Source organism: Elgaria multicarinata, chromosome 15, assembly GCF_023053635.1.
Source record: "Elgaria multicarinata webbii isolate HBS135686 ecotype San Diego chromosome 15, rElgMul1.1.pri, whole genome shotgun sequence".
NCBI classification, from domain to species: domain Eukaryota; kingdom Metazoa; phylum Chordata; class Lepidosauria; order Squamata; family Anguidae; genus Elgaria; species Elgaria multicarinata.
The window spans coordinates 11,882,570-11,894,907 of record NC_086185.1 but is presented as its reverse complement, the minus strand read 5'-3'; the positions used below and the strand labels follow the sequence as shown (position 1 = coordinate 11,894,907).

The window sequence follows — 12,338 nt, the reverse complement described above, 5'->3', positions numbered from 1 at the left end:
ATTGTGTTGTACTACAGTTTCATATGGCATATATATGTGAACACAGGCACTTCACAAGACAAGAAAGATGTGGGGAGGATCTCATCACAGCAGGTGTATAGATGAGTTATTCTGCAAAGGCCCCTGGGATACGTGCTGGAAGCAGGTGGGAGGACAAACAGAGAAACAAACCATGGCAACCTGGTGAACACCTTGAATGTCTACCGGCAGCAGCATGGCTTAGTGACTCATTAACCAATCCAACATGGCTCGTTTTTAGCGTGGCTTATTGTGACATGTGAACAGGCCCAGAGAGAGAGAGAGCTTTCCCAAAGTCAACCAGTCTGGGATTTTAACGGCATTGAAGTTTGGTGCTACCGTATTTCTTTGATTCTAAGACGCCATCGATTCTAAGACGCACCCCATTTTTAGAGATGTTTATTTGGGAAAAAGGGGCATCTTAGAATCGAAGAAATACTTCCCTCACCGCCCAGCCAACCTCCTCCCCCCCCTCCGCGCTTTCTTCTAATGGTTGTGTCCTTTTCTTTTTTCCCTCTGTGAGAGAAGAAACCGCTGTTTGCACGGGAAGAAGGGGGGGCATTGAAACAAAGAGTAAACAATATTTTCGGGCGGGGAGAGAGAGGAGAAGACGCGATTAAGGGGCTAAAACGCTTAACTCTCCAGTCCCGCTCTTTACTTGTCTGTGCACCAGGGGACGACGACACACGAGTAAGTCCCATGGAAATCGATGGGACTTACGAATAAATTTGACTAACAAAAAACCAGGCGCTTACCCTCCCAGCTCCTCCTCGCTCGCATGGCTCGAGGCTGCTGCAGGAGCTTCCTCTTTTCCTCTTACCTCCTCTTACCGTATTGCTTCGATTCTAAGATGCCATCGATTCTAAGACGCACTCCATTTTTAGAGCTGTTTATTTAGGGAAAAAAGTGCGTCTAAGAATCGAAGAAATACGGTATTTTAACCAGATTACACTGACACTGGGTGTTATGGAACTTCAGCCCTTTTAATACTGTTCCAGAGTATCTGTTAAGTGATTCATGCTGTCCAGAAAGCACAGCAGTCAAAAAAAAAGTTTTGAAAGAGCCACTAGCATAGAGGGAAATGTAAATAAGATGCACAACATAAGAATAAGGGGGATTGTCTTTATAATTTGCACCATTGCTTGCCACGCTATCCTGTTGCTTAGGACCAAGTACTATGAGAGCCTGTTCTTTACCATGGCACAACTTACTCTGTGGCAATACTGGAAGGAGCAGGTCTCAAAGTCCCTGTGCAGAAGACACCTTAACAAAAAAAGCTTTCACCACCATGGTTTAAGGTGTCTTCTGAACAGGGCCAAAATGTGTTACGAATACATTGGAGGTGAGGAGGCTAGTAAAGTCCTGTGTCACCTTTAAGTAAAACAAAGGTACTGGAGGGGGAGTTTAAGATACCGTGGAAGCTACAGTAACACAATCTGCTGCGTCCTACCACAATTAATAGCGTGCCATTAAAAAACGAAATAAGAGGGCATAAAAAATAACCCATGTAAATTGAGGACAGCAAATAAACGGGATGTTCTAGAACTGCAACCTGGTGACCTTCCTTTTTAAGCGTCTAAGAACTACTTGTGCCCAATTTGTAATGAATCATGCTTAGCTTCATCATGGTGAGCCATAATTCATTAATATTACTCATGCAGTTTGTGAGACTGCTACAATAGAAAGTCAAGACTTTCACAAAGAACTTTTCACATTTATATAGCTGGGCCGATAGCATGAAGAATTTAAAAAAGTACTATGGTGCCAAAAAGAAACTGGTGCGAGCTTCCTAATCAATGTGACCAGGGTTTTGATTTTGATTTTGATTTTATTTTTGTAGTGATGTACTGATACTACAATGTCAGTGATTCTTGATTCTTTGTTTTCATTTAAAATTACTTTGTAAAATGAGCTTGGTGTAGCTACAGGTGCAAAAAGACATGTTGTGAGCCTTAGAATTCATGGGTTGGCTATAGATTGGTCATACTTAGAGAAAACCCATTGAAATCAGTTGTACTTCAGTCCCAAGTCTGAATCCAACCCCTTGTTTTATTTTAACTGCCATAGATGGAGTTGTTTCATATCCTCAGACGTTCTCTTTGGTTAGCTATATAGAGAGGAAAAGGACTTAGCTAGACCTAACTGAAAGTCCGGGGGAGAGGAGGGGAGACCTTGCGTTGCGATTAACCCAAGATCTCGCCCCTGTTTACACATAAGGCCAACGACCTCAGGAAGAGAGGCAGTTTGGCCGCCATTTTTAAATTATTTTTTAAAGGGGACAGAGCACATGAACGCTCATGCGCAAAGGTAAGGGTTTTTAAAATTTAAACTACTTTCCCCGCTCCCCCCCCCCCCCCCCCAGATGGGTGCAGCTTCCGGTTCCACGTGAGTAATTGCGCAGAGCCTGGTAAACCCGCAGAAATGGGCCACACGCTCCGTGGAAAAACCAGGCCCAAAGGGGAGGGTTATAACCCGGGGCAAGGGAGGGATGATCCCTCCCTGATCCCGGGATCCCCTGTGCATCATCTGGACGCACAAGGACGATCCCAGGGTTTGTATCGGGATATAGCCTGGTCTAGCTAAGGCCTAAGATCCAAAGAGCTGCTTTAGGTGTGTCCAAGGGCTTATAGGTAGCCCTTGACTCGTGTTTTTGTGACCACTGTGTCCCACCTCAAGCTGATTTTGAAAGTCTCTTTAGTTTTGAAACTGTCTTGTTATGTAACCTGGACAAGGTGGTGAATGGACCTCTTCTGGATGCCCAAAGATATTTCTTTACCCTGATTTACAGTAATTTAGTACCTTGTGTACCCTGTAATTACAGGAGCGGGTCCTGATGGTGTTGAAGAAATAAAGAGGCATCCCTTCTTTTCAACTATTGACTGGAATGTGAGTACACAAAACAAATGTCTCTATTGGCATACTGTTGTACTAGTAATGACTGAAATTTAACACATTTCTTTGTAAATCTTGCAGCTTTTTAAAGTGGGGAAATATGTCAAACAGTTGAAGCAAAAACAGCTGACATATACTCGTGTAATTTTTATCAAAGAAAGAAATAAAAGTTTTAGTGTGTGCAAGAGATGACTTGGGAGAAAATGATCCTTCTTTTCTTTTCTTTTCTTTTCCTTTCTCTCTCTCTCTCTCACTATTTTGACAAGTGTTCCTGATATGAACAGAGACTTTGGGGGTGGGGGGTGTTAGAAAAAAAGTAGTAGAAAATCAGTGGAATCCAGTTTAAAGAGAAGCATCTAAATTTTGATCCTTTAACGTAGGAGAGTTTTGTGCAAAATATATAGGATTGTATCCAATTATAGAGGGCTCTTCAATCGAGCAAATTCTTCCTTCCGTTTCCAACCCTCTCAGCCTTCTCCTAATTTACTCCAGAGGGTTGTGGGTCCTTTTGGAACACTGTGGGAAGTGGCCATGGAGCTCCAGCAGAAAGGAGAATTTGCAAAAATTGCTTTTTTTTCTCTGCTGGGGCAAAGAACTTCCCATGAGTTGAGGGACACAATTGGATACAACCCATGGAAATCTGTGAAAGTAATATTTTGTGATTTTAATTCCAGAAACTATACAGGAGAGAGATTCAGCCCCCATTTAAACCTGCTTCTGGAAGACCCGAAGACACATTTTGTTTTGATCCAGAATTCACAGCAAAAACACCAAAAGGTAAGAATATAATGCATTATCTCCCCCACCACCATATGTATGTCACACACTAGTATAATATTCCAATTAAAAATCAGGCATAAGAATGGGATCACATCTACAATCATCTCTTCAATATATTTGGAACATTAGCTGTATCAGTATCTTGAAGATATCAGTAACTTGCTTCCTTTTTTAGATTTTTAAAACCTTTATTCTACTCTATGTTACTTCCAAGCTTAGTATTTTTCTAAAAAAAAAATGTCTCGGCAATAAGTCCAAGTTGTTCTCTCCCTTCTACCTTTCTCATAGGTTGCTGTTTGCTTATATGTCTGCTAAATTCTTGAAATGTAAATCAATTTGGTATTTATACACCATTATTTTTCAGAAAGGGGGGGGTGTTTTATAAACCTGTAGTGAATAAAATATATTACATTTTAGATATATTATGAGCAATACTAATGTAATGTGAATTCACCACTAGATTCTCCAGGAGTTCCACCTAGTGCTAATGCTCACCAGCTCTTCAAAGGGTTTAGCTTTGTTGCAACTACTGCCATAGAAGACCACAAATTCTCCCCTCTCAACAATATATTGCCAATAGTACAGGTAACGTTTTTTTCCCCCACCTATGTTTTCCCTACTGAAACAACACATTCCAATTAGTGTATGTTAAGATTTGTAATAATTGCTTGTTAAGAATTTGTTGCTTATATAAGCCTCAGCTTTTCTGATTTGTAAGATGCTACAGCATCTTCAGAAATAAAGATAGTGATAGAAAGTTGTTGGTCTCAGAATTTGAAAGGGCTTTGTCACACACTTGCCTATCTGAAGATGGTTGTTTATGGATGGGGGGCAGGAGGGGGGGATATGCATATTCCTGGCCACAGCTTATTTAAATCACTTAACGTGGAGGTGAAAGCAAATGGGCTTTTGTGGAGCGTCTAGGTGACACTGTAGCCAGATTGGCACCCCAAAGTAATCCGTGGTTCAGTGTGACATGCAGAAGCAGGGACAAGTTGCCGTGAGCCTTAGACTCATACTCTTCCCTCTTCCTCCTGTGGGAAGCTTTGAAATGGTTTGGAAGCTTTAGCTTCTGCTTTTACTTTGTTTTGCCATATCATCCAGACTGATAAACTATTTAATCATAACTATGGTTACTTTCCAACGAACCAATTTCAGCAGGTGTGATTGGAAATTGGCTTGTTTGAAAGTATGGTTTATGTTAACCACAGTTTGTCTGTCTGGACAGCATGACAAAATGTGGTTGAGCAAAAGCTTTTGAACAACTCCTTCCAGTTGTGCAGCAAGAGCAGGAGGAATCTGTGGCTCATTCTTGCACATGCAAGTTGAACTGAACTGTGAGTTCAGAATCAATGTCTCATTTGTGTATGGCATGGGTGCTCCGACTCCCTCCACCCCATAACCCTATAACAACAGTGTTTGGCTAAGTGACTGTATGAACTTTGCTGCAGACTACCAGAATGTGGTCTGGTTTATGCTTCTCTCATCTGCCCTGCTGGGGTTCCTGTTTAGAGCTGTCAAAACTATCAGTATTTAAGTAGAATGAATAAAGTTACCCAGCAGCATTCCTGGTTTGTTCTCATTGCTCCACCTATTTGTTCTCACTATTCTCCCACATTGGATGCACTGATAAAACATCTAATTAACAATTCTATGTGAACCGCTCAGAGAGCTTCGGCTATGGGGCAGTATACAAATGAAATAAATAAATAAATAAATAGTATATTTGGTATAATATGTTTGGGAATTGTTTAAACGTTTACTGGAGTTTATAAAACTCTGTTAAGAATTGTGTATATTAATAATACAAAGTTTTAAATGACAGTTTATATTTGCTTTTAGCAACTTCATGGGAATAGTGCACTATTTACAGATGCCTATGAACTTAAGGAGGACATCGGTGTTGGTTCCTACTCAGTGTGTAAGCGCTGTATCCACATAGCTTCAAACATGGAGTTTGCTGTAAAGGTATGTATGAAACTCTTTTTCCCTCGTAGGCACTACTAGTAAATATCTAAAAATTTACAAGAATCTACATGGAATTCATGTCTTTCAATAAGTATTTTATAGATCTTGAATCTTCTTTCTTAGCAATATTTGATTAATTTGAAGCTTTTAATTCTTACCTGGTTTATGCTGAGATTTCAAGAACTAGCATTTATAAAACATAGGCCTGTCATTTTACTTTTTCTCAAAAAGCCTACTCATAAGTTATTTTACCTGTAAACTTTGCAATAAATGATTATATCCTAGCATATGTAGTGTTCACCTTTATACACCTGTGGAATTAGGCTGTGACCTATGAAAACACTTATGCTCTATTGGAGTTACCTAGGATATTCAAGTAATTAGAGTAAGCCTCTAAGGTGCCATTGTATTCATTCTTTGTGTCCTATAAACCAAAAAGTTGTTAATCACCTGATTCTTTGAGGAGAAAGTTGAGTATAAATGGAAATAAGGAAAAAAGGGCATAGTATGCAATTGTATAATTGTATGACACAGGATCTGTATTAGCCAAATGTTTATCAGATCCTCACCATTAGTGCTGTCCCCTTTTTCCAGACAGACATGTAATTACCATTAGCTATAAATAAAACTTGAGCATATGAGTCGTGACTTCCAGCTGATATATTCAGCTAATGGTCGAGGGCAGATGTAGCAGTAGTAAGCAGTGTTTTCCCACTCTAGTTACTTAGCTTAGTAATTAAAATCTAGGCTCTTAAATGCCTTGCTTATGGTTGTTCTGTAAAGAATTTACATCTGCTCAGGAAACAGATTTCAGGTATTGTACAGTCTTTGTAATTAGCTTCAGGAAACAATTCAAAGTTTCTTTTGATCTATAGAGTCCTAAGTAGTTTTGTCCAATAGAGATTGCTGCCTTGTTCGCAAGCTACCATTTTTAAGCTTGTCTAAAAGCCCAATTTTGACTATTTATCAACTTCTGCACCAACCTTGTACCACAGGGGTTGATGACAAGAGAGATTCAGTGGTTGCCCCACAGGTATTGAACACCCTTTCCTTGAAATGCACCAGAGTCTGAACGTTAAAATTTTCCATAGATGATGTAAGTTTTTTGGGGGGTGGGGGTTGGACTTTAATGACAAGCCTAATTTGATTTCATTATTGCCTCTTCCTACAGTGTTGAATTTAATATTGTATAACCTTTTCATGCCATTTGATATTTCCAGATAATTGACAAAAGTAAAAGAGATCCCTCTGAAGAAATTGAGATTTTGATGCGCTATGGACAGCACCCTAACATTATTACTTTAAAAGATGTATGTATTCTAGTTGGTTTCTGAAATAGTATCTGTCTGGTCTGCAAACATTGATGCAGTGTAACAATGTCCTGTGGTTCCCTCTCCAATAGAATATGGAAAAGGCAACCTTTTAAATAACTGTCAGAAAAATATTCATTATTTCAGTGTACCTCATTAAAAAGTCATCATCATAACCCATTGCTGTGATGTGTCTTCAGCTACCCATGTAGCCTTGCAATGGCAAAGACTACACCTCTTTGCTTAGGTCAACAATCACAGATATACAAATGCAGGCAGAAATCTGTGCAGCAACGCTACCTGAGTAAGCAGTGTAAGCTCATCTTTCTTGTCATGTAAGCTCATCTTCGGAGTGTGTCGTAGCTGCAATTGTGCATTATAGGTTTTGGTTCACGCTGCTGTTTGTTGATGTTTTTAGAACGTTTGATGCTGTTGCTGTTATTACTGTTTTTCCTGCTGCATCAGTTATTATTATGAGTTTTACTGTTGTACACTGCTTTGGGAGGGGTTTTTGCCCATGAACGGTGGCCAAGAATTATTTTAAATAAATAAATTTCTTGTTAGTATGTTCCTGGCGCCTGGCATTAATTGATGCCTGTTTTTGTATCAAACTGATGTTTGTTTGTTTTTTAGAATGTCTGCTTGCTGTTGTTGTTTGTTTTTCTTACTACATCAGTTTTTACAATGGGTTTTATTGTTGTACACCACGCTGGGAGGCTTCCTGCCCTGAAAGGCGACCAAGAAATATTTTTGTAAAAATAAATTCATTTATTTCTTGATAGTATGTTTCCCGGCCTTAATTGATGCCTGGTTTTCAATCAGTTGTAAGGACTCACATATGCAATGAAAGGAAATGGTATGGACATGATAAATGTACATTTGAATCCACCATGGGAACCATTTGGCTTGTGATAGGAAACAAACACTGACTTGCATTTCCTGTTTTCCCTGCTTATCACCATGTCTGAAATGACTTCAAGATAACTCTGCATATGCAAAGTACAGATAAGCATCTTGACTTGAAGGCTAGGTTTAGGGTGTAGGTCATTGAGTTGTAGCACTGCTTCCCTCACATGAATGCCCATCCCTTGGCTCTACATCCCTTGGTTCAATGTTGCAAGTGACAATTTCTAAACTTCGTTAAAATGGACATAGGAATGCTCCTAAATGAGGGTTGAGAACAGCAAGTTACACCCACAGTTCCTGCCTCTTTAGTGTGTATCCAGATGGACTATGTGATTTATATACCTTGTACAAATTCCTTGGAATACTTGTTTCTCAACTGTATTAAACTTCTACAGGTGTACGATGATGGTAAATATATCTACCTTGTCACAGAACTGATGAAGGGAGGTGAGCTGCTGGATCGTATTCTCCGACAAAAGTATTTCTCAGAACGGGAAGCAAGTGCTGTATTGTATACCATCACTAAAACAGTTGACTACCTTCATTGTCAAGGAGTAAGTTGAGCACGTCCAAATAACTTCCCATGTTGTGTAATAATTACATTCCTAAACGTTAATTCCTAGGAGGCATGCTGGGTTTTTTAAAAAATAAGTTCAATCCGGTAATACTCTGTATAGCAGGGGTGGGCAACTTCTGTGGGACCCAGGGCTGCCCTCCTTCCCACTGCCACCAAAAGGCAGTGGGAAGGAGAGCACAATTTCCCTTTAAAACAAGGCATTCAGGGAGCAGAATTGATTTCTGGGAGGTCTTCAAGAGTGCAATTCTGCTTCCCAGACACATGCTCCTTGTGTGACTTCTTTAAAAGAAAATTGTGGCTTTTTTGCTGCCGTCAATTGGCGGGGTGGGTTTGTGGCAGGGCCCACAAAAATGGCTTGGGCAGGCCATGTGTTGCCCACATCTGCTGTATAATAACCAAGGCTCTGTAGGATATTGCATTTTAAAAGTTTAGTCAGATAACTAACGGAATAAGAGTTATATGCAACAGAAATGTTACTTTGAAACACATAAGCCCAACGATATATCTTTATTTGTTAGTCATCTGAACCTAGTGTTGCGAAAGAATTGAGAACATCAATTCAGAAGGTTTTTATTTTTTTACTGCAGTTGAATAAGCTTAATTAGTAATCTGGTTATAATACTTAGATTGGACTTGAATTGTAAATTGACTCAAAAAATTAAATCACCCATACTGTGTCCATATGCATATTATTCTGCTCCTGTGTCTCAAGTACTCTTTAAAAAAAAGATAATAATAATAATAATAATGATGATGATGATGATGATGTTGATGTTGTATTTGTTACCCGCCTCTCCCTCTGGATCGAGGCAGGGTACAACACAAATACAAACACCATAAAATACATATAATTAATTAAAACATTAAAAAATAATACATTATTAAAAACAGCACATTCTTAAAAAGGCATCTTAAAATTCAACTGGGTAGGCTTGCCGGAAGAGATCAGTCTTTATGGCTTTCTTAAATTCCGGAAGACTGTTAAATTGACGAATCTCTCCCGGCAGGTCATTCCATAAACTGGGAGTGGCAGAAGAAAAAGTCCTCTGGGTAATAGTTGTCAGTCTTGTTTTTGTTGGCTGGAGTAAATTCTTCCCAGAGGAACTGAGTGTGTGGGGCGGATTGTACGGGAGAAGGCGATCCCACAGGTAGCCCGGACCCAAACCATGTAGGGCTTTAAAGGTGATACCAACACTTTATACTTCGCCCGGAAACTAATCGGCAGCCAGTGAAGAGATTTTAAAACTGGTGTAATGTGGTCACCCCTAGGTGTACCGGTGACCAGCCTGGCTGCCATATTTTGAACTACTAGTAGTTGGTTTCCGGATTAGGCACACAGGTAGCCCTATGTAGAGTGCATTGCAGAAGTCAAGCCTTGAAGTTACCAGTTACCAGACTACTGTCTTTAGGTCTTCTAACTCTAGGAAGGGGCGCAGCTGGCGTATCAGCCGAAGCTCATAGTAGGCACTCCTGACTGTCGCATCTATCTGGGCTGTCATTTGAAAAACAAACCCATGCATGATAGCAGATGCTGCTTTTTTTTCCTTTTCCATATTTCAGTATAAACATTTGATGTCTTGTGTGTGTGTTTGTGTGTGTTTTTTAAGGTAGTACATCGAGACCTTAAACCCAGTAATATTTTATATATGGATGACTCTAATAATGCTGACTCCATCAGGATTTGTGATTTTGGCTTTGCAAAACAACTTCGGGGGGAGAATGGGCTACTCTTAACCCCTTGCTACACTGCCAACTTTGTAGCACCAGAGGTATGTACATTTTAGCGCACATTTTTGCAGCATCTCCAAGTAGTTACGTTGTAAAATCTCTTTGCCCTTGTAACATATCTTTGTCTTCTAACCGGGGGTGGGGGGATGGGATAGGATGAATTGTTTATCTATTTTATTTACAATATTTATATACCGCTCCATATCTAAAATAGATTCTGGAGTGGTGAGCATAAAAAATAAATTATTATGTTATCTTCTTTTCTTATATCTTAGCTGATAACTTATTTACCACATTTGTTGACAACTGTTCTTTTAACTCAAGACAGTTAGTAAAGCATTATGAAAACTGTTGAGGATAAAATATGCTCTTAACATGTTGAAACAAACATGTAAATTTTTTTGGATTTCCTCTAAGGCCTTTTTTACTTGTGGTTTTCCACTGATAATTCTTTCAGACAGTAAGATGTAGCCTGTGTTCTTATCTATTTTGTAGGTTCTCATGAGACAGGGTTATGATGCTGCTTGTGATATCTGGAGCTTGGGTGTCCTGCTTTATACCATGTTGGCTGGGTATGTTTGTTTCTTTCCTCCTCATTTAATCATAATACTGAATGTTGCTTATCTTCAGAGCTGTGGCACAGCATTTATAATCCTGTATGAAATTCAGCAGTTTTTAATCGTAGTGAATAGGCTCTGATGGTCTTTCTTTAAATGATCAAAGAGGTTGATGTGTTGGAAAAGCCACACTGGTGTAAGATGAATGCAATAGAAGACAATTTATTGTACTCTTTTTCTTTTGTGTTGAAACCCAGGTATACGCCTTTTGCCAATGGTCCCAATGATACCCCTGAGGAAATCCTGTTACGAATTGGCAGCGGAAATTTTTCTTTAAGCGGAGGCAACTGGGATACTGTTTCAGATGCAGCAAAGGTGTAAATGAGTTTAATACTGTAATTATGAGATAGAGCAACTGTGTAAGCATAACAAAATAACATTTTTGGCAGAGCTTAATAATTTAAAGTGTGCAAACTACAGAAAACTCACAAATAATTTTAAAGCACTTTATTTAAACATTTCAAAGTTATTTTTTTTTTTTTAATCTTGAAAGCGGTACCTAACACATCATTTTAGGCTCTCCAACATGTGCTTCCAAAGAACGTTTACCAGAGGTAATAAAAAGCATGCAGGTCGTTATTTTAGAACTCCGCTTGCAGATATGTATATCTCTTTACATTTCTACTTATATAGCTAATTACGTAAATCGTGGCCACATTTGATTATCCTGTTGTATCCCTCTGGCACTTGATAGTAAAATGATTTTAAAATGGCACAGAAATCCGTATTATACAGAGGTGAACAACCCAGAGTCCACATGCATCCTCCTAAGCTTTTACCTGCTTCCCCCCATCTCTCCCATTTCTTGTTGCCACCAGCAATTAACTATAGTAGTTGTGGCAAGGCAAGTCTTACCACTGTTGATCTTGTTCCTGCAGATTTTATTCCCTCCGCTACCCATTTTTCCCTCCAAGCAACCTCTTGAAAAGGAAGCTGCCACTCTGCCTACTACTCAAAGGGCTCTATGGCTCCTGCCCTCTGAACGCTGCTGCTCCATTCCCTCCCTCAGAGGTTGCTCCCAGTTGCTCCCTCCCAGTTGCTCTTCCCCTACCTCTGCTAGCAGCAAGGAATCATATGTATCTGGATCCCTGGGATGTGCGTGTGTGTGCGCAACCCCTGAGTCGGCAACACGTGGTTGTGCATCCCTGTAGTAAAGGCATAGGATAAAATATATGCAAAACAATGGACATATTACTATTATATAGAACTCTCCATTAACGTCTGCAATCTACAATCTGTGTAATTTATTAGTTCTGGAAGAATTGCTCTAGATTTATGAAACTCTGTTGAGACTTTACATGAATAAAGCCTGGTGCTGATGTATTGTTTCCAATCTACTAGTCCTACTAGAACATTGCGAACCTCGCATTTGCACCAAGCTGAAGTGTAGGTTATGGATGATAGCCAAAGGTAATACGGGGATACTTTGTACAAAATATATTTCTCAACCTGATCTATTGCATTCCTAAAATGTGTACTTAGTGCCCTGTGGTCAAAATACAAAGCCCCACATGAGCTGCAATACAGCCTTTCACGATGGGC

At 39.6% G+C, this 12,338-nt stretch overlaps 1 protein-coding gene across 2 annotated transcripts in view; it reads left to right on the top strand.

The window, feature by feature from the left end:
- RPS6KA6 (ribosomal protein S6 kinase A6) overlaps positions 1 to 12,338 on the top strand; it is a 63,776-nt gene that overhangs the window by 48,161 nt on the left and 3,277 nt on the right. For both annotated transcript variants that reach the window (XM_063141639.1, XM_063141640.1), the window contains 9 exons: positions 2,840 to 2,904; positions 3,585 to 3,687; positions 4,151 to 4,275; positions 5,533 to 5,658; positions 6,879 to 6,968; positions 8,270 to 8,428; positions 10,059 to 10,220; positions 10,675 to 10,751; positions 10,994 to 11,111. In XM_063141639.1, the coding sequence (XP_062997709.1) occupies positions 2,840 to 2,904; positions 3,585 to 3,687; positions 4,151 to 4,275; positions 5,533 to 5,658; positions 6,879 to 6,968; positions 8,270 to 8,428; positions 10,059 to 10,220; positions 10,675 to 10,751; positions 10,994 to 11,111 (1,025 nt within the window). The remainder of the gene's footprint in view (positions 1 to 2,839; positions 2,905 to 3,584; positions 3,688 to 4,150; positions 4,276 to 5,532; positions 5,659 to 6,878; positions 6,969 to 8,269; positions 8,429 to 10,058; positions 10,221 to 10,674; positions 10,752 to 10,993; positions 11,112 to 12,338) is intronic.